The following is a 25,191-nucleotide window of genomic DNA, read 5'->3' as shown; positions in this document are numbered from 1 at the left end:
CCAACAGTGTGCAGCATCCACCTGGATGAGGAGACGGCAGCCCCAGGACAACCACACACCAGCTACAGGTGGAGAGGAGAGAGAGATAGAGCCAGTCAAGTGCTTGGGGATTAGATTCATAAGAGATATTACTGACCACAGAAATCCTATGACATGTGCTTGCTTGTGTTGATCATAGGCCTAAACACCTGTACAGATTACACTTGTGTAGCTTTCACCTGTTTTTTGTTTTGTTTTTTTGTTTTTTGTTTTTTTTAAGATGAACATGTCTTTCATATTTAAACAGGTGTGTTGTAAATGCAATTTATGTAATGACTTCACCACCTCTGTTAATAAAACTTTTAACCCAGAATCAGTTGCTGTCTTTAATCAGCAATAGCAATCTACTTTTATCAACCAAATTACTGTATGGTTTGATTTAGCCATTTTTTATTAAACCATAAAACATTTTAATTGTTATAAGTTTGAAGAATAGAAATAAAACATTGTTAAAGTACTGCAAGGTTGCTTGTTTCACAACTTGAGCGACACACCTTTGATTTTCATCTGAATCTCAAATTCATCCCAAAGTGCACCACAATGCAGTATATAATTAAAAACACAAATCACGTGGTTAAATTTTGACAATAACTTAGTTGAATTTTAATATGTTGTATAATACATCTATGCTAAAAAAAAATTACATAAAAAATTAAGAGTGTTAATAAATTTAAAACCTTTCCTGTTGAATGATTGATTGAATGAGTGAGTGAATGAAAGTCACACTTTGTCAGTTTTATATATATATATGTATATATATATATATATATATATATATATATATATATATTTGTAATCATCTTTAATTTTTTTGTGCATTTGCATTCATTTTGAAGAATCTTTTTTTTTTACTCAATTTCCCATTTAATTTTAAATTGTCACAGCAGTAGCTAAATAAATCAAATTAGAAATAAGTTATTGATTACACTTACACAGCAGGAAGTATTACAGTTGTGGTCTTGACTGGTCTTGAAATAAAATCACGAGTCCTTTTAGAGACTGAGACAAGACCGAGTACAAATGAAGCTGAGACCGAAACAAGTCTAAGACTCGGGTTTTACAAAGATAGGATCTTCTCTTTAATTTGAAGGCGAAACACCCACTGCAGCAGATTATTCAATTTTACAACTTTGATATATATAACATGTTGCAGCAGCAGCACACAATTAAGGGCTGATATACAGCATTTATTGCACACTTTTGTAGTCTTCCTGTTTATTTTCATATAGCCTATGTGCTAAAGAAATAATTCAGTTTAATTGCATTAAGTCAATAGCCAGTTCGGAAACATTTGAAGTAACCGCTCATCGAAAACCAAAGCTTTGTGAAGCTTTATGAATCAGATTTTGTTTAAAAGTATAATTAATCTAGATTATAAGGTAATTTGCACCATATGAAATGCCAAGATTGATTTGCTCATCTTTGTGGAGTGGCTGATGGTCAAAGATGATCTAATGAACAATACGGAGAAAAAAAACCTGACTCAGAAAGTGAAAAGTTTTCCTGGTCTGTGGCCGTTCTGGACTGGTCCTGACCCCGTTTTAACAGGGCTAGTTGAATGAGTCTTGTGATAAGTCTTTATATAAGTACAGGTGTGTCTCAGTAAATTAGAATGTCGTGGAAAAGTTCATTTTTTTCAGTAATTCAACTCAAATCGCAAAACTCATGTATTAAATAAATTCAGTGCACACAGACTGAAGTAGTTTAAGTCTTTGGTTCTTTTAATTGTGATGGTGTCTTACCTGGGCTAAGGAGAAGAAGAACTGGACTCCAGTTCAAGTTGATTGAAGTTCAATTCAATTCAATTCAATTCAAGTTTATTTGTATAGCGCTTTTTACAATACAAATCGTTACACAGAAAAACTTTACAGAAAATTATGTTTCTACAATATTTTGTAGTAGCTTATGGTGGTGAATGTCAGTTTGTGCACAAGTTCAGTGTTAAGTTTCCACAGTCTGTGATGATTTTGGGTGCAATGTCATCTGCTGGTGTTGGTCCATTGTGTTTTTTGAAAACCAAAGTCACTGTACCAATAAAGTTTACCAATAAATGTAAGCACTTCATGCTTCCTTCTGCTGACCAGCTTTTTGAAGATGCTGATTTAATTTTCCAGCAGGATTTGGCACCTGCCCACACTGCCAAAAGCACCAAAAGTTGGTTAATGACCATGGTGTTGGTGTGCTTGACTGGCCAGCAAACTAAGCAGAACTGAACCCCGTAGAGAATCTATGGGCTATAGTCAAGAGGAAAATGAGAAACAAGAGACCAAACAATGCAGATGAGCTGAAGGCCACTGTTAAAGAAACCTGGTCTTCCATTCCACCTCAGCAGTGCCACAAACTGATCACCTCCATGCCACACTGAATTGAAGGAGTAATTAAAGCTAAAGGAGCCCCTACCTAGTATTGAGTACATGTACAGTACATGAACATACTTTCCAGAAGGCCAACACTTCACAATTTTTTTTTGGTCTTATGTAGTATTCTAATTTGTTGAGATAATGAATTGGTGGGTTTTTGTTAAATGTGAGCCAAAATCATCACAATTAAAAGAACAAAAGATTTAAACTACTTCTACGTCTGTGTGCACTGAATTTATTTAATACACAAATTTCACATTTTGAGTCGAATTACTGAAATGAAAGAACTTTTCCATAACATTTTCATTTATTGAGCTACACCTTTGTATGCCTGCAGGAGGCAGTGCTGCACAGTGTTTCCACAACCTGCAAACTGGGAATGAACAAAGCCTGATAATACCTATTATTTCAGCATATGTTTGTAAGCATAAACGTGACCCTGGACCACAAAGCCAGTCATTTAAAAAATACTGAATAAATAAGCTTTCCATTGATGTATGATTTGTTGGGATATAACAATATTTGGCTGAGATACAACTATTTGAAAATCTGGAATCCGAGGGGGCAAAAAAATCTAAATATTGAGGAAATCACTTTTAAAGTTGTCCAAATTAAGTTCTTAGCAATGTATATTACTTATCAAAAATGTAATTTTGGTACATTTACGAAAGTAAATTTACAAAATAGTTTAATGTAACATGATCTTTACTTAAAATCCCAATGATTTTTAGCATAAAAGTAAAATCTGTTATTTTGACCCATACAATGCATTGCTGTCTATTGCTACTAATATACTCATGCTACTTTTGACTGGTTTTGTGCTCCAGGGCAGGGGCGTAGCAGCCATTTTAAAAGTGGGGGGGACAGCTGTATGGTGATTTGACCCAAAGCTTATGTTAATAATAAATTCTAAATAGAATACCAATTGGCATTTTACTTTTTCAAATTTGGGAACATGACATGATAGCTTACAGGAACCTATTTTTGTTAAATCATACTCGAAATTTAAAAATACTGCAGGACTTTGAGACCAATGGGAGACCATCTATAATTTTTTTTTTTTTTTTTTTATGAAATAAAGATATTTTATGATATTTACAATATTTCAGTTGCAATACATTTGAACAATAACTTTTTTTTAACAGTTGGACAAAAACAGGTGTTAAATGAGTATACAGATTACATCTACAGTAATTTTATACAACATACATTTTATGAAAAATATGAGACAGATAATCTGTGAAAAAATCAAGCTCCTCTGGCTCCTCCCAGTGGTCCTATTGCCATTTGCAGAAATACATCACTCCCGGTAAAAAACCAAAACAACCAATCAGAGCTGCGGTCCGTAACTTTGTTTGTTTGTTAGAAAAATGTATATAATAAGCGAGTACAACATGAATCTATTTTCCAAACCGTGTTTTTGGCTTGTCCTGAATCACTAGGGTGCACCTATAATAAGTGTTTATATTCGGACTATTTTAGATTGCTTCGGGGATACCGCGGCGGAGTAACCCAGATACAAATCTCACCTGTACACATTCTGGAGAGGTTGAGCAACTGCCCCCTCTCTCTGCCAGTGACGTCACAGCCTGCCTTTCCTGCAGACTAGTTAGGACATAAAGTAACAGTTATGAATCAAAAGAATAAAATTTGATAAAGTATTTTAAGATATTCGTTGCAAAACAAATATGATTTATTGTGAAATGATCATTTTACTCCGCGAGCAGCACGTAGACAAACAAAAGACAGCAGAAACCAATAATATTGTTAACGTCTTATTTAGCAGACGCTTTTATCCAAAGTGACAATTAGGAGAGCATTTAACACACTGAATCCGGCGCGACGTGACGAGGTCCATACGGGTTCAATAGGTTAAATCATAACATGAAAACTTTATCGCGCGATTCGTGTCATCGCGACATACTGTAACATACTTACAGTGTGTGTTTGAAAAAAGGATGTAATCGTCCTTTACTTTTTTCTGGGGTGCATTTTATCCCAGACGGCCTAATAGCAAAGTGAACGAACGAACGAAAATTCAGAAGAGCAACAAGAGATTTGAAGCTCATAGCAGACGCGCCCAGGAGATGATTCGCTCTGTGATTGGCTGAATGTTACTTCACTCAAATCTAAGTAACAAATCAGAGAACACTACAGGAAATATTCACGCTGGATCCTTAAAAAAAAAAAAAAAAAAAAAAAAAATTAGCAGGGGTCAGAATCACCTGTTTCTAAAAGTGCGGGGGACGTGTCCCCCCCGTCCCCCCCGGTTGCTACGCCCCTGCTCCAGGGTCACATATTTAAATGAAAATAAGCCACGGTGAACATTTCACCTCCCTTTTCACTTCATATGGAAAGGAAATACAGACAAACTCTATGAAAGATTCACCCTGTGAGGTGAATGCCTCTTAAAAGTGAAAACCCAGATAATGTCCGCTGTTGTTAATCTTGCGGCTATTTCAGCTAACAGTTTCCTTCATACATTCAGTTTAACAGCATTCAAGAGGCTAAACTTTATCATTCAAATGAATTGTGCATGTGCATCTTACATTGTCCTTAGTGGCCATATATGAATATATTGTTATTGTTTCATCTAAATGAATGCTAGGAATAATTCAGTAGTCACGGTGTATTAGTAGAGACGTCAATAGTGTCTTGGGACAGGTGTGGTGACATAAGCAATATCCTCGTTTTACTGCATCTATTAGCGCTTTACTGTCCACTAATTACTGCCACACAAACTTTACATTCACGGTTATAAAAAGTGGTGCATGAATTATTCAAATCAATCAATCAATAAGGACAACACCAAGTACCCATTCATTACAATAAAAAATGCATGGGGCCAACATTTTTTTAGTATGGAATAAACACTTGGATTACTTCTTTGTATCCATATTATATTGATTATATTATGATCATATAATACAATTCATTTATTTATTTTCAATAAAAAACAGCAACAACAAAATGCAGTGTTTTCACAACTATGAAGAAATTCAGATTACACACAATAAAATCAAACCATTCGATTGCGAACTTTCAAAGGCAATGAAACATATATATTTACAAAAATATACATTTTCCCCACCCATTTCTTAAATTATGCCCATAAACAATAGTCTTATGTTTCCCACTATTTGGTTTGAGACTTTGGAAAAGGCATTATAGTCTTTCCATGTAACACAGGAAAGCTTGATCCCAAGGTCACATTATGATGCATAAGAAGTGCTGCGGTTTTGGAGTCATTCCTCAGACTGCATGCCCATCTGTTTCAGCATCCTCTGCTCCCTTCGCTTTCTCATGCGCTCCTTGAAATCCTCCAGCTCCTGCCTCTGTTTCAGCATGACAAACAGAGCATGTCAATTGAATCACACTTTTATAAGCTATACATATACATATTGAGCACTCCTGTGGGATGCTGCTGCTCAATAGTAAATGATCCAGCTATATATCTGTTTAACCTAACCTAACACAACCCAAGTAAAAGCTGTTTGATTACAAAGTGCACAAAATACTTACATGCATTTTCTCATCAGGTGGGAAGATTTCCCTCTGAAAAAAATTATGATATAAAATGACCATACATCAGCAATTGCATACATTAATATATAAAATAATACTAATATTGACTTGAGGTCAATAATGAACCTTTCGCTTCACGATGTATTCCTCAAAATATTCCGCCTGGTTTGATATCCAAAACATCGCCACTGGAAACGACAGATACACCATCATCTGTTTAAAACAATAAACACGACAAATCTGTAGATGTTCGCATTTGATCGGTTATTCACACAAGCGTAGAAGTAAACGAAGCATTTAGAGTTTGGCAAAGTGAGACGCTCTCAGCGTCTGTACGTCTTTTTAGTTTCCCGGAGATGGTTTAATTGATTCATATATAGTTTATTTAGACAGACCCACTTGCTTACGAGTGTAAATGTCATTAAACTCACCCTAAAAACCTCTATTTTAACCCCCATGTCCTACAGCTTGACAGTCACGCAGTCAGGCACTTCCTGTTATGTAAAAGATGTCAAAATAAAAGTCGCACAGTCACAGCCGTATTTTAACCTACATTGAAAATACTACTTTGTACGCGCGCGTGTGATTTAAAAACATGCATGTGCATTTACTATAAATCTCGATAAGTATTTCAGACTTCTTTCTTGTAGCATCTTTCATCTTCCGGCAGACTATTTCCTCTTACGCAAGCCAGCTGCTGGCTTATGAAAGCGCGTGCAATCGTTGACCGGATGCAGGTACAGCAACATGATGCAAGCATGCAGTAACTTTACATCAGATGCACTGTACGGATGTTGGTCCTAACATCTGTATGTTTTTTGCTTGACCTCAAACTCAAAATCAATTAAAGGGATTCACATACAAATTAAATCGTCATTTCCTCACCCTCACGTTCAGTTTTCCCTTTAAGAAGTACACAAAGTGATACTAGGCAGAAATACTCAGGTTTCGGTCATCGTTTACTTCACTGTTATTGAAAAGGATGTATTGGAAGTGAATATTGCTGAGGCTGCGAGTCCAGAATATTCTACCATATTTCTTTTTGAAAAAGGTACAGGTGAGAAAACTATTTTCATTTTTGGGTAAATCTCACAGAAAGTGTGAAGAAATGTCCTGGACACATTTCACCCCCAAACCAAAATAAAAATAAAAAATATATATATATTAAAAAAACAAATTAAATTTGCTATATTGCAATCTTAAATCATCTTTGAAGTTGTCCAAATGAAGTTCTTTAGCAATGCATACAACTAATTAAAAAAAATAACTTTTGATATAATTGCAGTAGAAAATTTACAAAATCTCTTCATGGAACATGATCTTTACTTCATATCCTAATGATTTTTGCCACACAAAAAAAAAAAAAAAAAAAAGATAATATTGACCCATAAAATGTATTGTTGGCAAGGTCGCCATGATTTAGCCAAGCAAGACATGTTTCTGGATCAAAATTAATGTCTAAAAACATACTTAACCCAATCCCTGAAATGATAGCTGATTAACAAGAGTGTAGAAGCACCTAACCCTGATTGTAAGCCTTAAACAGATATTTCCTGAAAGTTATATGTCAGTTCTGATTGGTTGATTGTAATGTTGTTCCAGGATCATGTTGTACTTGGTGAAATCAAGCTCGCCAACAGTGCAACACCTGACTGGTTTTGTGCTCCAGGGTCACACATGTACTTGACATTTCATCATTTTCCCTGGAGTTTTCTGAGGCGTCAGACAGTACAACAACAACCCTTTTACCTACACAAGTTGATCAGTTTCTTTCCACCATTTGAACCTCAACCGATCTGAGGAGTGAAGACTGATATGCAGCAACACAATGGACACCATACTGGACTGTGCAAGCTGATGAATAATCAAAGAGACGATAGGCTCATTTTTTTTTTTGTTTCCTTTTAATTTTCTATAAAAGAGATGAGTTTATTTCATGATCATAACAGACTGAACCATTGACCTCGATAGCCCACGCATATATCAAACAGTAATCGAGGAAAATGTTGAACAAATCCAACAAAAAAAAGAAAAAAAAAAAGAAAAGAAAATAACAAAATACCTGAATAAAGCAAACTCTCTGCTGAGCTGCAGGTCAGCACATTCTCCGGAGAATCCGAATCTATGGCACATAATGTCCAACTGTTACCATGGAAAAGAAAATACATGAAAAGCCTTGAAGGAATGAAGTGTTTCTCTTCTTTGAACTTGTACAGACCAAATTAACAAAGGAAAAAGAAAATATAGATATTTATATAAGTGGACTTCATGAGGAAGAACAAGAACCAAAAAAAAAAAAAAAAGGTCGCGAAGCATCGTTTAAATGAAGTGTTGTTGCGATTGAAACCTCCGGGTAAGAACACCCTCCCCAGCCACACACCGACAACCGTACTGACGTGACGTACACATCCAGACATCCTGACACACACACACACACACACACGATGATCGGACATGTCCTCTTAGCAGTTTCGGAAAAAACGAAAAACTAGTTGTTCGGTGTATAATTAAGAAGTCCAGCTAAAACTAGATTTAAACCTGAATATTGTAAATGGGTAAAATATAAAATGTTTACTTTTTCCGTTTTTATCTCTTAAACACAAGCTCTCACGCCTAAACCCCCAATTTTCCCCTCCCCCGTCCAACCGTGATACCCGCCCTCCCCCCCCACACACCCTCCAGAACATAATATATGCCAAACTAGAATCGCAATACAATACAGGCACTGGAGAAAACACTATAAGAGAAAACTCAGAGGACCTGCCAAGGTCTCGAATTGTGCACCCCCCCCCCCCCATCAACCCCCGCCCCCCTCGCCGAGTCAAATAACAGAATTAGAACACATCCACTATAATCGAACAAGAACAATGATAAATCAGAACAGTTTGATTTTTTTTTCTTTTTTTTTGTAGCTTTTTCGACATTTTTGTCATTATATCTAGCACAGCATACAGGGTTCTCTCTGTGCAGGTGTAATAAAATGATCTGTGAAAAGAAAAGAGGAGTCATGCAGAAACCAGCTGAGAGCTCCGTCGTGTTCGCATGACGCTCTCGAACGCGTGTACCAGTTGCGCGGAGTTGCGTGTTTTCCTTCTATATGTACGTATGTATAATACACTTAAAATAGTTCTCCTATTGTTTAAATTATATTCAAACTAAAGGATGCTCGGAAACCGTCGACGCTCCGGGTTTCACGTGAAAAGCCATGAGCAATGAAAACGTATCTTCACGATTCTGTCCTCAATTAACACTTGTCAGAATAATGCATATATTAGGGTTTTTATCTTCTACAAGGCTAGCTAAACTTTTAATGACGAGTGGGGAGAACAAGAAAATATATTTATATATTTAGAAAGACATGTTAAGAGTGAAGCGTTTCGGGTTTCAGCGGAAGAAGGATACGGGTGTTTGGCATAGACATCAGAGGGTAAGGTGTCGGTAAGAGAGTTAAAAATATCTTAAAAAAGAAAAACAACAACAACAACAACAACAAAAAGAAAGAAAGAAACAAAAATACAACCAACCAATCAACCAAAACAGTAATTAAGAAAATACCTTTTTACAGTAGATCCTACATAATGAAAAATCTGCACATGATAACAGTGTGAAACACACCATATGTTTAGTCACTTGTCACAGCCCCTGGTGAATATTGTGATGTGGTTACAAGTCAGAGGTGTAAGGCGAGCGGGACTTCCTCTCCCGAGGAAGATCATCTTAAGTGCCCCCAATCCCATCCTGCCATTTGCCTCGCGAAAAAAGGTGGGGAAAGGATAGAGCCAAAACTAAACGATGCGAGGGAAACCAAATCAAACAGGAAACAATACGCTTTCTAATCCCTCACAGACATCTGGCGGTCGACGGATGCCGCAGCACAGAGAATCAGTACATATCATTGTTGTCGTTCAGATATTCCTCCGGCCATCACATTGTCCATTGCTCCCATATTCTTTTAACTAAGAGTCACACGAGTCCTCTCTTTCCCGCCATGGTCACAATGGCAAATCCAGGAGGAATGCCGGAGAGGCACTGCCGTCCCAGTGTGAGGGTCCCTCTTTCTGCTGAGGCAAAAGGAGAGCTACAGTCTCCCTCTCGGGGCCTCAGCTCATGCATCGCTAGTTCAGCCTCTTCAGTGTTTCTTGTGGTCGGATGGGGTCTTTTTCCCTTACTGCTTTTTTGAGTTCATTCTGTCCGTGCGGAGGAGAATCCATGAGCAGTTTCGCAGTTTCTCACTTCCTCTCGCCTTTCAGAACAAGTTCTCCTCAAAGATAGCCATCAAATCGCTTTGGAAATTCATGTCAATAGTAGCTGCCATCTGTAGAGGAGAAGAACATTTAAATTGATATTCACAAATAGCCATATTTTCACAGAGGAGTGACTGAATGAACTAGTGTTGGGGTCAGATTTTTATTTTTTTTATTTTAGAGAAACTAAATGTTTTTATTATGCAAGTATGCTTTAATCAAAAGTGATAGTGAAAGCATTTATAATCTTACAACAGATTTTTACTTTCTATTCTAAACAACCTTAGAACCATGAAAATATTAAGCATCACAACGGTTTTCCATATTACTAAGAAATGTTTCTCAAATAATTATCAGACAGATTTCTCAAGGATCATGTGACACTGAATCCTGGAGTAATGTTGATAAAAAGTCAGCTTCACCTTTTATTACATCGTAAAATAGAAAAGCGTTTTTTTTAATTAGCTAGTGTGTGTACAAGTGAGGTGACTAGCTGTAACTCACCGCCTCTCTCCTCCTCCTCTCCTGTTCCCGGCGACGCGCAAGCTCCCTCTGCTGGTCAAGTGCACTCTGGGAAGCCGCGGGGGACTGGGGCGGGCCCTGGGAAGGCTGCGGGGCCGAGGGCGGTTGGGCCGGGGTCTGGGCTTGGGTGTGAGTTTGGTGCTGCTGCGGCGGCGGCTGGACCTGCTGTTGCTCCTGCCGCCTGCGGGGCTCCTCCTGAGGCCTTCGGGATGTCTCAATGGAGTCCTCCTCATCCCGTCCCCTTCAAACAAAAAGGAAATCTCCTGAAACTGCTAAAACAGTCCTTTCAATTAAAAATGAGCGTTTCTGAACGGCTCTCTTACCGAAGTTTCTCTTGTTCTCTCCGCAGACGGTCTTTCTCAGCTTGCTCGGCCTGGGCCTTCAGGGCTTTCTCTCGCTCTTCCTTCTCTCGGGCTACACGTCGAAACTGTTCGAAGCTGTCACTTGAGGACTTCAGAGCAGACGAGGGAGTGGAGGTGGACTTCTGTGCCAGGCTCGCCCAGGAACCCATGTTCTTCAGTTTCACATCCTGGGCACCAAATGAGGACACGTTATGAGCCATAGTCTCATTGAATAACCATTCCAGAACCATGGTATTCATCGAAAAGTAACAAATGAAGTCCCTTCCACCCACCTGTACCTTTTTAGGCGCCACAGGAGTTTTGGGCTCCTGTTTGAATTTCTCTTTGTCCTGCATGGAAGGCGGCGGACCGCTCTGCTCAGAGGAGCGGATGACAGGACGGGAACTTTCAAGTGGTTTCATATCTGCTTCTAAAACAAGATGATAAACTTTCAGTTCTGCTCCACTAATTTGACTGGCAGAACGGAACGGAGATTGTCTATATTTAGTATAACTGTACTGAGACGTCTCACTGTTTCAATTTGCTTGTCTGTGGGTGGCATTCTGCCAGAGTATGTGGGCGATGTTTAGTGGAAGGAAAAGTTGTGATTTTGCATGTTTTTTTTTTGTCTGTCCCAGACAAACTTTCTTTATGCCATGCTTGTCATCAAAAACTGAACTCTGGCAAAATATGGTCTGAACAGTAGATATTGCTTGATATTAAGCTTGTTTATTGTATAAAAGCAATCTGTGTGCACCATGTGAACATGCGTACAACTGAGTTTGACTCACTCTGGCTGTGGCCTGGCATTGTGGGTTTGCTCTCAGGGTGTTTGTGAGGGTCTTGTCTCAAGGCTGGACTGAAGGGCTCACCACGCATCACAGGTGAAGGAGGCAGCTTCTCTTCTTTAATGCCACCCAAAGCTGAAGGACCTTGTGGTTCCTAAAGCAAACAGATCAAAAACCACGTCTAAAAAACCAAACACTATTCATCACGTCACAGAAATCCATGTAGATAATAATCCATGTTAAAGCAAGGGAAAGGCACTGACCTTTTTGGGGACCTGAGGAGGGGACGGGTGGACTAAAGCGTACTGTGACATTTGAGGGGAATGCATCATGAGGGGGGAGGGGTTATCTCGCATGTGTGCTGTCAAAATAAAGACACAGTTAATATGCAGTGCTATCCAATACACAAACACACACAAAAAAAAACATCAGTTACACATCAGCTGTGGGACGTCTGCTCTGAAGATTCGGGGAAGCCCTGAAACTGCAGCTACAAGCTACTCAATGTGAAGTAGTCGAGCTACACACAAGATACATTTGCAATAGTAGCAACACTAAAAGTTACTGACAGAAAATAGCTGACTGCTTTTAACTATTTCTAGCGACAGGAATTTTTTTTTAATAATACCAGCAAATTCAAGCATCTACAGTCAAACCAAAAATGTATTCGGACACCTTCAACATTTCTCACATTATCACAGTTTATTCGCTATAGTTTAGAAAATGGTAATAAATTATGACAAGATCTTGGAGTTAAACTGTGTCAGAACAAATTCATCTTGATAATGCCAGATAACTTCGATAGAAAGATGTAATGAATTAGGTTGAATAGCTGTCAGCTGTTAAATTTAAGTACATCATTAGATAATACCAATTTAGGTTAAACAATTACCAAGCAATGCTTAATTTTGTTCAGTCTGTGGTGTAAAAGTTCACATTAGCAATTAACAAAAAAAAACAAAAAAACACTTGGTCTGGTCAAAGTGTCTGAATCATTTTTGGTCCCAAGTTTTTATAAATTTTACTGGTCCACTGGACTAAATATAATTTATTAAATTAGGCATTTTTATGGCAAATACAATTTAAAAAGGCAAAAAACTTCACAAACTAAAGTTTTGCAGTGTCAACATTGATTTTAGTACAAAAAGTAGTAAACAAACAAATACATAGCCTGTTGTTAGCCATACAAATAGCAATGACAGTGTCAGCAACTTGAACCCTTAAATGAACCGTTTCTTTCCGAGACCGTTGTGTTACCTGAGTTATAGGAGTCAGACTTGTGTTGACGTGGAGAGTGATGCTGCGGTGGATGCTGCTGGATAATCTGCTGTGCTTTCGTGGAGGGCATGGACACTTTGTGTTGACTAGGCTGCGTTTGCGTGGTCTGCACCGGGCCTTGAGAGAAGCTCAGCTGCTGCGAGTGCTGCATGTGTCTGGCCTGATGCTGCGAGGAGGGCTGGGCTTGAGTCTGAACAGGAAGCTGCGGTGGGGGCAAGGAGCTCTGCTGGCTCATCTGAGACTGAACCTGCACCGACTGCAGCAGAGACTGCTGGCCCGGCTGCTGCGGCCTGCTCTGCAAAGACTGCATTAGTGATGTCGGTGGCTGCTGCTGCTGCTGCTGCTGCTGCAGGCGGTTTGGATGCAGGTGCTGCAGGTACATGGGCAGGGGCATGGAGGGAACGGGCTCCTCGTCGTCCTCTAGCAGCATCTGTGGGGGCTGGGAGGAGAACAGGCCCTGGGGAGTGAGCGTGGGTGGGGAGAGGGGCCGCTGGCGCATTTGTTGGGGAGGATGCAGCAGGTGAGGAGGGAGGTGGTGCTGGGGCTGTGGGGGTTGCTGGGACTGGAGCTGCTGCGGCAGGGTCTGCTGGGGCGGCTGCTGCTGGGGCGTGCTTTGCTGCGGAGGTTTAGGAGGTAGCGGGGCTGCCCTATTACTGGGCCTTGAAGGCTGCTGGGGCAATGCGTTGTGCAAAGCTGCTGGGGACCAACGACACCGAGAGAGAGGAAGACCACAAAAACTTGATTAAGTAAAGGGTCAATATAGATCACCTTCAATTCTTTAAATACTTTTGATAAACAAAAGCAGCAGAGAAAGTGAAGAATGGAGCCAATCAGAGCATACAACACACATTTTGAATCAATGAGAGGTGCAATGCATGTTCAAAAGTGACTTACATGATGAAAATGAAAACATGCATAAACCACAGACAACATCTGGATTTGTGCCAAATATGAGGCACGTGAGCCCAAGTTTATTTGCACAGCATGTTTCCCACATGTTTCAGTTTCACTTTTAACAAATTTACTTAGGCTTGGCATTTATAATAAATGCTGTTTAAAATAAAACAAAGAAATTATAGTGGCGTTTATTTTTCTTTCTGGGTTCTGTATATCATCAAATGTAAAACGTTTGTTGTGAAGTGAGTCAACATTTTTACAGTGTGTAAAATGTTTATAAATGTTTTGTTTCATTTTTCAAAGTATTTTATAGTATTGCTCTGTGTAATAAAATGTAATGTTTTTGTTTCTCTGAAGAATGCAAATTTTTGACCCGGTACATCTGGAAAGTACACGGTATTAAAGTACTTGTGATGTAATGAACGGGAAGATTCCACTCACCTGGGGATGTGAGGATGGGGTGCTGGTTCAGGAAAGGGTGCGTCTCAGGTGACACTGGGCCTCCTGGAGGGTGAGCGTTGAGGTGAGGCGGCGCAGGGGAGGGCGAGTCATTGGCATGGTGGGGAAGGTGCATGAGGGGCTGGACAAAGTGGGCCAGAGGGTCGAAGGGGTTTTCCAGGAGCTGCGAGGGCTCCAGAGCTGTGACGGGAGGAGGTATGTAAGCAGCGGGAGAGGGATGCTGCTGCTGTGGCTTCAGCTGAGCACTGGGCTGAAGTGCAGGGGTCTGGGGTTGATAGGGAACTTGCGGCTGAGGCATGCCTGGAGCCACCGCCTGGTGATGAGCCTTCTTTCCTTCTCCTCTCCCCCTCTTCTTCAGCTTAGAAGCCATCCCTTAGTTCATGAAGAGGAGATTCTTCATGCATTGCAGTATCTCGAATCGTTTAACATTTCAAAAGCATTAGAAATGCAGCTGGTCGTGTGTTATAGATCTACAGGGCTCACCTGTCTCAGAGTCTTCACTTTCTGAGGAGCTGGACTCGCTGCTGCTGCCTGACTCGGACGATGAGCCTTTGGTCTTTGCAGCACTCACTGCCTCCATGGACTTCTCTGGAACTGAAGGACGAGAAACAAACAAGGACCAATAAGCCTTTGTATACACTGGGTATTTATGTCGATTTTGGGTGATGCAATGTAACAGACAGCATTAAATTCAAGTGTAGAAAGGGTGTTTTGGAGCTAAACTCTGCAAGAATGTGGCCCAACAGCAAGAGGATTTGACACCCCTTTTCTAGATTTACCCACAAAATTGTGTCAAAACAAGTGTATGTACGGTCTAACCTCGGATCAGACTGTGTTAACGGGGCACGTTAGAGGAGGATTGTATAGATACTCACCACTGACAGGCTTCTTCTTCTTGCGAAGGCAGGACGACACGTATCTCTCCAGTTCCCGCAGTGTAGAAGGCTTTAACGTCTCAAAGTCAATCTCAATCTCGTCCGGGTTGGAGTTCTTAAGCGACGGCTCACGGGACTGGATGATGTGGACCACACGGCCCAGCTTGTCTCCAGGCAGCTTGTTAATGTCCAGGCTCAGCTGTCTCTTTTCTTCATAGGACATAGGTTTACATTTCTCTCCAGAAGGCATGCCTGTCATTCCAGCTGCTCCAGTCAGACCCAGATCCTCCTCAGGATCCAGGCTCACCACAGGCTGCAGGGTCGGTGGAGCAGCACCTGGTGGAGCCATGGAGCGATTGCCCTTACCTCCCTCCTTCTTGCTATAGGGCATAAGACAACAAGAACTTCTCATTTTCAATGACACCATTCACTGAAAGTCAAAACTGCAAAATTCTCAGACTCTCCACATTGATAGAAGTGATTAAAATGTGGTTGCATAACCATATATAGCTCACCTCAGCTTCTTGGGCTTCTTAGGAAGAGGATCCTTGTTCTTAGGCTTTCCTGGAGCCTTGAGGGTAGGAGGTGGATCCAGGATCTCTTCAAGTGCAGGCATGACTCCCGCTTTCTTTTTGTGCTTGTCTTTCTTCTTCTCCTTCTTTTCCTTCTCTTTTTTCTTTGGTTTGGTGGCCTGAGGCTGGGACAAGGCAGCCAGCTGCTCATGAACCGCTTTCAGCTGAGCAACAAAAGAGAAGAAACAAAACAGGGAGATTAAACTCTTCTCAGGGGACAGTAAAGTATAAACTTCTTTACACTTCCAGTATCTGTGGTGACAGATCTTTGAGCCAGCCTGTCCTTGGAAGGACCTCTTCCTTAGGGACGTGCTGGCAAAAACGGAGCGTATATCTGCTCACTTGCTCCTGGAGCTCTGCTAGCCTCTGGGCTCTCTCCTCTTCAGAGTCGTCCGTGGAGGAGTCCGATTCAGATGAGGAATCACTGGAGCTGTCAGAGGACGAGGCCGTGCCCATGGGAGGCTGTGTCTTGACAGGAGCCGGGTGGAGCACTGGCGCAGGAGCGGGTGCCAGCATTTCCTCTGGCTCATCGGGCATTTTAGCAAAACGCATCTCAAACACATCCTACAAAAAGAGAAAACCTTTTGGCGATCTAGTTTAAGACGATTCCAATCTTCATTTCAGAATTCAGCAATGTACACTTCATGTTACATTCAACCTCTTCATTCATGGCATTTACAAACGTCCACAACCAGTGAATGGAGGACGCCGTGTTCAGAGATGTTTTTTGTTGTGGGTCATGGGTTTCGCGATAATGGAGATGGAATGTAAATGCACAATTTACGCAATTGAAAGGGCACCGAAATCTGACTAAATCCCCTATGACAACTTGCAGTGTTGCATATCGATGCTGAGAAAAGAACATAATGTGAAGCAGAGAACAGGTCAATTCCATTATCGCTGTTTTCCATGTTCGTGGAGTAAATATTTTTACACAGTAGCCGGTATTTCGTATGTGTTTGGCAACTAGTGCCAACCAGTGTACCTGTACGTCACTGGTAGTTCCTACAGATCTGTTTTAGACCCCACTCTGAAGTAGGAGCTCATTTAGTTCCATTAAACGGAGTTCCTTGAACTAAAAACTTTCCTAGTTCCTGCAGTCAAAACACTCCAAAAAGCGGGAACTTCTGCCAATAAGTCTAGAAACTATGAAAAGGTTCCTTTGGTCCAAAAGCCACTATAGAAAATATAATAAAGTGGAAAATTATAGTTTTTTTTTTTTTTTCACGGATTTGGCATGGGAAACATGAAGGTTTAAATTTCCTTACCACTTTCACACTTTTCAGTCTATTAGGGATGGAAATTAAGAGGGGCATGGGGCCAAAAATGCCACAGCAAATCAAGTTAAAGGGCCAAAAGAAAAAGCCTCTACACAAATTAAGTCTATTTTCGACTGTGACGATTAAAATTAGAAAGTGAACAGAAAGGCGTAGATTGCAGCATTACTTTTAGATCAGTTTTCTTTTTTTTTTGCAGCATTGAGCATTCCACACGCTATACTGAAGTCATAGAGCCTTCTGTAATAGACACTGATTAATTTTTTATCGATTTCTGTGACATTCCGCGTTAGACTTTAAATCAATCAAAAGAAGGTAATTACAATTAAATCACAATGTGTATGTTATCTTTAAATATATAGCTGCAAAAGTCAATTTAAATATGAATTCTGCATGTCGGTTAATGAATGGCGCAGACGCACTGTTACATTTACTACACATATACTGAAGTGCATGTGAACCTCGCAGCGATTTCAGCGTCTGCCTTTTCACTTGAACACAAACAACATCTCCACAACTGCTCTGAGAGTCACTTCATGAGCATTTTACCGTTTGATTTGAGTAAAACTAGCATCATATCACTTACACAGAACTGTATTAGCGGCCACCAGTTCTACTATTTTTCCAGTAGAACGTACATAGCCTACTACTAATACTATTATTATTATTAAAATTATTTTTTTTTTTTAAGATTAATCGCAATATTTCTTCCATGTTACAATTTTAAAAGTAAATCCTCTTTGTTTGCCAATAATTAAAAGATAAATGATACATTTAATGTTTTATGCCTTCAGTTGATAACCAGAAAAAAATAAGTTGTTTATACATTTAAATAATTATACATGCTAAAACAGAATTTGGTAAAAAAAAATACAAATAATATAGTGAGAAAAAATAAAACTACACATGAAATGTTTGTTAAACTTAATAAATTGATGTGAAAATGTATAGGCTTCATTATTTAAAATTAATTAGACATGATTTTTAATTGGTACAATTTTATTTAACTATTAAAAAGGAGCTGCACAAAATGTAAACTGAAAAAAGCAATACAGAACAATTAAAATGGTAAAAAAAAGGATTTCGTAGGGCCCTTACTGTCCCTCAGCCTTGCTGCAGCCCCCAGTTTGGGAACCACTGCTTTATCATTTAAAAAATAATTTATCGTGTTTATTATATATATATATATATATATATATATATATATATATATATATATATATATATATATATATATATATAATTTTTTATTAAAGTGGAAATCATTTTACTAAATAAAAATTTAAATTTTTTTGTTTAATTTAATTACTGCATAAAATTACAATAGAGGTTTAATTTTAAAAGTACAAGTTGTTTTCAAAATGCATAAAATTTTTTTGCATTCTGTGTTTTTCAGTTGAATAAAAACTATTTTGCCCAATAAATTTAATCACTGAGGATTACTTTTATAAAAAAACAAAAGTATATAAATCTCATCTCATCTAGTTCACATGAACCCAGTCTTGTGTCTCGTCACACCCCTACAAAATAATTATTACAATATCAAGAGCAAAAATCTTTAATGGGTGTAAACGGATCAAGTATTGCCCCATAATGGAGCAGTTAATTCCTGACTCTGCTGTCAGTGCATCACTAAGATCTATCAGATTCAACAAAGACCAGTAATGCAGCATGGTCTACTGCAAGTCACCGACATGAAGTAAATAATGACTATCGGCTAGATGCCAGACTAACAGAAAACAGAACAAACAAACTTGCCATGCAAGCCCTAATGTACACAGTGTTTTGCAGGTAAACACGTACCTGCAGTTTGCGTGCCATAGCCACCACTTCATGGTCTGGAGGGTTGTACTTATAACAGTTGGAGAACATTAACCGCACATCTGCTGCAAACTCCTGAGCATCTCTGTACTGTCTGTTTTCCAACTTGTCCTGTACAACCAAAGAGAAGACAAAGACACATAAGCATGGAAAGAAAGAGTGTCTCATCCTTTGATTGAGAACCAGCAGCTATATTTTCACCTTAATAGTGCTGAGGTCCATGGGATGTTTGATGATGTCATGGTAATCGTGCAGCCCTAGAGCATCCACATCCACTGGCTTGTAGAAGGGCCAAGCGTATGCAGCATGCTTCTTAGCAAACATGTCTTTTACAATGCCGGAGCAGTAGCGTAGCTGCTCTTGTTGCTTGGGGCTGGGGGTCCCAATGAGGGGTGTCCAATGGTGCTGGGAGTCCGGTGCCTCCTTTTTGGATACTTTGCTTGGTCGTGTAGTATCCCGGCGTGGCAGAGTCTTTCCTGACTTCGACTCAGCAGGTGAGGACTCGTTCAGGGGGTCGTTTGCCGTAGGTGTTGTGGTGTCTGCTTTCCTTTTCTGACTTTTTCTCTGCTGCTGATAAAAAGCGAGTGAGGACAAAGACACGAGACTAAAAACTAAGAATGACACCATGTTTGAATGTTACAGGCCAACTTACTTTGTGAGGCATTGGGATGGGGCTTTGTAGAATAGGAGGGGTGCTCTGTTGCATGAGCACGGGCGGCAGGGCAGTTTGGGTTGGAGGAGGCACAACCGTCATGATGGGGACCTGTGGGTTGCAGTCAGTGGGGCCCATAGAAAAAGGTGGCCCTAATTGAGGCGCAAGGGGAGGGTGTGTAGGGAGCGAAGGGAGCATAGGGAGCGAAGGGGGTACTCGAGGGGGCAAGGCTTGCATGATAGGCTGGGGAGGTAAAGTAGGTGGACCTTGTGGTGGTCCTCTCATTTGTGGCCCAGGAGCAAGACTAGAAAGGCCACGTGTTTGAGGAATTGTGGGTGAAGACTCCAGGCCAGGTGCAATTTTCAGGTTAATGTCTAATACAAAAATAGAGAATACAAAGGAATTAAAAATTTATAATTTGAGATGTCTAAAACAAGCATTTCTGTGATAACGTCCCCTCTCTAGACGTAATGGGTGGAACTTGACACTCCAACCACACCTTAACCTTACCCACATCCTATCGCTAAAATAAATCCACCCATTAGGTCTACAGAGGAGGAGCTTGATTAGGCAAAAGTCCACGCATTACATCCAGAGAGGTCAGACTGTGGATTGCCTATGATCTTCTGCCCACCACAGTTGTGTAGGATGCCTAAAAGTTATGCAGTGCAAGTGGCACTCAGGTACGAGAAAAAAGTATGAGACTTATACCTGGATCCCTCCTGCCCCGGCCACGACCCTTTCCAGCTGTGGTCGTCAACTCCACCTCCTGCTGGGGCATCTCTGAAATCTTGTGGAGGAACACCTTCTCCAGTGCTTCTGCCATTAAGACTATGTCATCCCCAGGCTGCAGGGGGCGACACATACCATTAACCACATGCCCAAACACACCACTTCGTTCCACGGTGAATAATGGGTGCAGAAATGTGATCCAGTACCTTATTGTAAATATAGCAGTTAGTAAACATGGTGTTGAAGTCCTGAATACATTCTTGGGCATTGATGTAGAAACTGTTCTCTAGGCGTTTCTTGATTGTTCCCATGTCCATAGGGTTTTTGATTATCTTGTAATAGTCCTAGGGAGAGGAGGTGGCAAAAATCAGCATAACACATCACAATACATAACGTTTATCGTCATAATGACTTTGTGTTGCAATAATAACAAGCAACTTTGAGACTTTCAATGGATAATATACTTGAAGTCAAAGTAACTATTACACCTTTAAGGGGCCTTTCACACAAAAACATGCCATCCTCCTGTTGTTAACCTTGTTCTTGGTTTCATTTTTGAAAGCAGTGCACAAATGACATTGCTGTCGACCGGCCTACAACTCCTAGTACACAGTCGGTGCGAATGCAACCCTTTAAATGGTAATGGGAAATAATTCGCTCAAAATCATCCCATTTAGTTCTGGAACTAAAGTGGTGCGAAATGCCCTAATGTGCGCATCATCTCCGGGGTCTTCTGATTGGTTAACTTTTGACATTGATGTGCTGCATGTAAAAAGTGAAATTCTTTAATGAGCGTAACCTTGTGATGAGAATAATGGTCACACACCTAGCATGTTTACAGTCTGTTTACGTTCTGTGGGAACGGCCCCTAAGAGTAGTTTCCCAACAATAAAGTGACAATTAGGGCTGTGCAAAAAATCGAATGCGATTTTCATGCGCATCTCATCAGTAAAGACACTCCTGTAATTAGAAGTATATCTCCAGCACGTGCTTTCAGATCAGGGTTGCCAGGTTTTCACAACAAATCCTGCCCAGTTGCTTCTCGAAACTAGTCCAAAACTAGCCCAAATCGCGTTTCCAGGAGGTTCCCCCCAAAAAATGCTTTCCAGGGAATAAAATATACGTTTTTTGGCAGGGTTGCCTTGGTAAAATTTGCATTTTAGCCAGAGAAAGACTTTGAAACAGTCACAGCAACCGGCTGGCCTTGAACTTGGAACTGCTAACGTGTGAGGCCATGGGGCGGGAAAATTACCTCATCAAGTTTTCAAAACACAGACACTCATTCTGGCAAGACTAATGGCAAACAAAACTAGATAGCATGATATCACATCATTCACATTTGCTGGGCATTGCGATCATGTCTAATCGCACTGCATTTTTCCCCATCTGCCAATATTTAAAACTTAATTTGGATTCGTAAATATAGGTGTGAACTCTTCTCTGCATTTCTCTCTTACTCTAGCTTGTTTCCTAATCTAGCTTTCTAACAAACATGCTGTGTACTATCAATATTGTTGGCTCTGTGACGAATTGATTATGCTCCTCTATATTAAGTCGCTTTGGATAAAAGCATCTGCTGAACATATAAATGTAAAAATGTTAAATAATTTGTTATACAACTGTACCAAAAGTAGTTTGCTATGACACTGAATTAGGTAAACCGTTTACAACATCCAAACTCAAAACTAAGACGGCATGTTAAAATTCACTCCAAAACTTGATTTCAGATGGACTATATATACATTTTTCATTCATGTACACAGCGTAGTCTGAAAGACATTATACTAGCCATGGTTAATGCGTCTCAACTTCATAATGCATGTATACACAATTATCAGAGTACAACCGACCTCGGTTTGGAGCACAAACTCTGAAAGAGTAATCTTAGGCAGATCCATGAAGGATACGCACACATGTTTTTTTAATTATTGTAAGTATTGCCACGCTTGCAGTTTGGACAATGCCAAAACCAATGTATTACTCCTCTTCATATCAATCATTCGATTACATAGTGTCATCTGTACTTAGGCAGACACATTGATCCAAATTAAAGCCTACCCCATCAAATTTTATATCATATTTTTAGCAAGTAAAAAGCCTAAATAATGTGTCCAACAACTTCTGGCTGTGATCTTGATGTGAAATTATGAAAATTAAGTGTACCTAAGAAATAACTTATATTGCATGTAAAAAAAAAATAAGAACAATTCCTGGACTGAAGCAATTTATGTTTACTTGATTATCCAAACATCATTAAAAAATCATGTTAGAAAGTGAGCAAAAAATATGATAAAATATAATCAGGCTTTTGAGGAATATTTTTGAGGAATATTCATAAAACTAAGCATTTAAAATCATCTTATCAACACAAATTGTTGATAGATAATAGTGTTTTTGCTCAGTTTGGGACTGTTTTTTCCTCCGCGAGTTCCATATTCTCCTACATGAGCCATTAAAGCCTGAACGATCAAATATATTGTATATGATATGATCACACATAGCCTATAAAACAAAAAAAACATGCAACTTTATTTTTACGTTTTATGTTGACTTAGTTGAAACTTATAAACCATTCCGTTAAAAAGACAAATTCTTCTGATCATTATTTTGTATGTCAGGCTTTGCAAAACCCCACAGTAACTGCTTGAGGTAAGCCAATTTACTATTGAGGTTTGTTTGCTAGCAGTTTATGTTGTAACACTCTGTAAACACAGACCATCAAACATCTGCTCTAGCATAACTAGCACCATTTCAGTGGCAAGAAATTGCAGTAAAAATCAGTGCAGCTACACTGTCATGACATGACAGGACTGTGACAGGACGGTTAGTTCACTCACAGGCAGATTCAGTTTAACGGCGTCAACAGGAGAATGGAAAGGCCAAGCGAACTGGTGCTTCCAAAGAGACTTCAGCACCACCTTCAGCAGGTACTGCAGCTGGTTGGTCTGGCGCTTGGGCCGGGAAGGGTTATTGGTTTCTGGGGCATTGGGATTGAAGACGGTAGAGGCCTGGGACGATGGCTGCCCCTGACTGCTGCTGCTCCCCGACATCTGCACTACGTCCAGGCCGTCCCCCATAATGGTGGGGTGGATCGCGGGCAGAGGGACGGGAGGGGGTGGGGCAGGACACCACTCGTTCAGTCTCGAGCCGGGCGCGGGCTCCACAGGGAGAGCACCGCTAATTCCATTGCACTCCTCGCTGGACTCTCTGTGAAGGAAGCAAATCATAATCATTAGCTCTTGAATTTACATCAATGCCATCTGCATCAGATCCATCACTGTAATCATCACTATCATCTCAATTATACTTAACTACCAGCACACATCCTCTCAGCCCCCCAAAACGGCATTATTCAAATGGTTCATGTTTGCTTAAGTAATTGCCCGTGGATTCTCTAACTATCCCCTGATGCGGTCTGAATCAATGACATTTTCCATGAGATTCATACTGGGTTTTGGACTGCTGTTATTACTCTTTGACACTTCCAAGAAGGTGCAGTCTAGCCAGCTGTGGAACAAGCATTGCTGTGTGTATATTATAAAAAATTAGTAAGAGAAAGATGCCGCTTATTTCATGGAGTTCACTTTTATAGAATATTAATTTAACCAATAGGAGCTTGAACAAGTCTAACAACACCGAGCCTGAACTTTTTTCTGGGGGCAGGGCAGCACATGCAAAGCATGCAATGACTGCAGCAACTTTAACATTTGAAAGGATACTATGGCGACGTTATTGCTTTCTTTATTCGAACTGATTTTCTTTTTCATGAATATATGACTTGAAAAATTAAAGCTGTGTCATACACTTGGAAAATTATGAGCTATATCACCACTTATCGACACTAGGGGTGTGACAATAGACTTAGTTCAGCAGGTGAGACAAATTCTTGGTTCACCATAATGTGACCACATTTTTTGATTATTTTAATGAAATTTTCAAATTACGTATTTTTTATTACAAATAGTAAAACAGTGCAGTTGTATTTAGAAGTATTTTAACTAATATAGGGCTGTAACTAATTATTTTGGTAATCAAGTAATCTACTGATTATTTTGACAACGGAGTAATCTGATATTTTTTAGTAACACAAACAGATCTAAGTGAAAACCAGGCTTTAGTATGACTATTTATATATAAACTAACGATGATGCAATAATAATTGGCTTAAATAAAATATTACAACCAAGTAATTACAGGATTGTATTGAACGTAACCAACTTAAGTAGCCTACATTATGTATTAAAACAAATACCTTCAGAGGGCACCAATGGCCTGATGACGTTTTACTTTACAGCGTGATTAAATTGTTTAAATCCATTACATTTTAATATATGGCCACGTGCAGAAACATTTATTTTGAAATCGCGATGTACAATACATGGCATATTTAGATGTATGTTGATGTCCTCGAGTGTTGGCAAAGGTTTATAAATGATTTACATTACAAATCTAGTGAGATAATGCTCACTGTTTTACCAGATGACGTTAAGCAATTCAAATTTGCAGCGTATACAGAGGAAGCCCCTTTCACACATACAGTACTGGTAAATTACCGTTAAGTTAGCATTAATAGATCATGCGTGAACAATCCTGGTGAATTTGATCGTGGTAATCATATCATTCTTATGAAGATGGCATGATTACTCTGAGCTGTTTTCAAAGCTCGGCTGCTTTATAATTAGTTTTCTTTGTACATATGGGCTAGATAGGCATCTTTGGCCACTGTGCCACGCAGCTTCTTGCCGCACTTCTCCATTCATCAGGGCTGCGAATTAGTAAGCCCCTCCCCTGGAACACAGATGAGCCAAT

At 39.8% G+C, this 25,191-nt stretch overlaps 2 protein-coding genes across 12 annotated transcripts in view; both read right to left on the bottom strand.

Annotated features, from left to right (window-relative positions):
- Positions 1–5,320: 5,320 nt before the first annotated feature.
- On the bottom strand, positions 5,321–6,638 carry LOC127952093 (protein PET100 homolog, mitochondrial). Of its 2 annotated transcripts, XM_052550375.1 has the most exons (5): positions 6,562–6,638; positions 6,356–6,418; positions 6,051–6,137; positions 5,922–5,954; positions 5,321–5,734 (listed from the first exon to the last, which is right to left on the bottom strand). In XM_052550375.1, exons 2-5 carry the CDS (start codon positions 6,380–6,382, stop codon positions 5,645–5,647), a joined length of 237 nt encoding a protein of 78 aa, XP_052406335.1. In that variant the 5' UTR covers positions 6,383–6,418; positions 6,562–6,638; the 3' UTR covers positions 5,321–5,644. The 2 variants fall into 2 exon arrangements, with proteins under 2 accessions (XP_052406335.1, XP_052406334.1); XM_052550374.1 differs by lacking the exon at positions 6,562–6,638 and having other exon boundaries at positions 6,356–6,513.
- A 1,168-nt stretch (positions 6,639–7,806) lies between these two features.
- The window catches only part of brd4 (bromodomain containing 4), a 45,309-nt gene continuing 27,924 nt past the window's right edge, over positions 7,807–25,191 (bottom strand). For 5 of the 10 annotated variants that reach the window (XM_052550342.1, XM_052550344.1, XM_052550345.1 and 2 more), the window contains 18 exons: positions 23,220–23,589; positions 20,589–20,726; positions 20,362–20,497; positions 19,651–20,024; positions 19,200–19,568; positions 18,981–19,109; positions 16,243–16,464; positions 15,844–16,064; positions 15,329–15,708; positions 14,937–15,047; positions 14,436–14,825; positions 13,077–13,793; positions 12,083–12,180; positions 11,823–11,973; positions 11,325–11,461; positions 11,014–11,219; positions 10,673–10,931; positions 7,807–10,239 (listed from right to left, as the gene is read on the bottom strand). In XM_052550342.1, the coding sequence (XP_052406302.1) occupies positions 10,171–10,239; positions 10,673–10,931; positions 11,014–11,219; positions 11,325–11,461; positions 11,823–11,973; positions 12,083–12,180; positions 13,077–13,793; positions 14,436–14,825; positions 14,937–15,047; positions 15,329–15,708; positions 15,844–16,064; positions 16,243–16,464; positions 18,981–19,109; positions 19,200–19,568; positions 19,651–20,024; positions 20,362–20,497; positions 20,589–20,726; positions 23,220–23,459 (4,347 nt within the window). In that variant the 5' untranslated portion in view covers positions 23,460–23,589 and the 3' untranslated portion in view covers positions 7,807–10,170. The remainder of the gene's footprint in view (positions 10,240–10,672; positions 10,932–11,013; positions 11,220–11,324; positions 11,462–11,822; positions 11,974–12,082; positions 12,181–13,076; positions 13,794–14,435; positions 14,826–14,936; positions 15,048–15,328; positions 15,709–15,843; positions 16,065–16,242; positions 16,465–18,980; positions 19,110–19,199; positions 19,569–19,650; positions 20,025–20,361; positions 20,498–20,588; positions 20,727–23,219; positions 23,590–25,191) is intronic. The other 5 variants (XM_052550341.1, XM_052550338.1, XM_052550340.1 and 2 more) reach the window with 5 other exon arrangements.

Source organism: Carassius gibelio, chromosome B3 (assembly GCF_023724105.1).
Source record: "Carassius gibelio isolate Cgi1373 ecotype wild population from Czech Republic chromosome B3, carGib1.2-hapl.c, whole genome shotgun sequence".
NCBI classification, from domain to species: domain Eukaryota; kingdom Metazoa; phylum Chordata; class Actinopteri; order Cypriniformes; family Cyprinidae; genus Carassius; species Carassius gibelio.
This window is presented reverse-complemented; position numbering and strand designations above follow the sequence as displayed.

Excerpts from the sequence above, each read along its gene's own strand:
- LOC127952093 (XM_052550375.1), bottom strand. The coding sequence starts at position 6,382 with ATGGGGGTTAAAATAGAGGTTTTTAGG. Across the intron at positions 5,955-6,050 it reads AATACATCGTGAAGCGAAAG|AGGGAAATCTTCCCACCTGA; the intron begins GTTCATTATTGA and ends AATTTTTTTCAG. Across the intron at positions 5,735-5,921 it reads CACCTGATGAGAAAATGCAT|AGGCAGGAGCTGGAGGATTT; the intron begins GTAAGTATTTTG and ends ATGCTGAAACAG.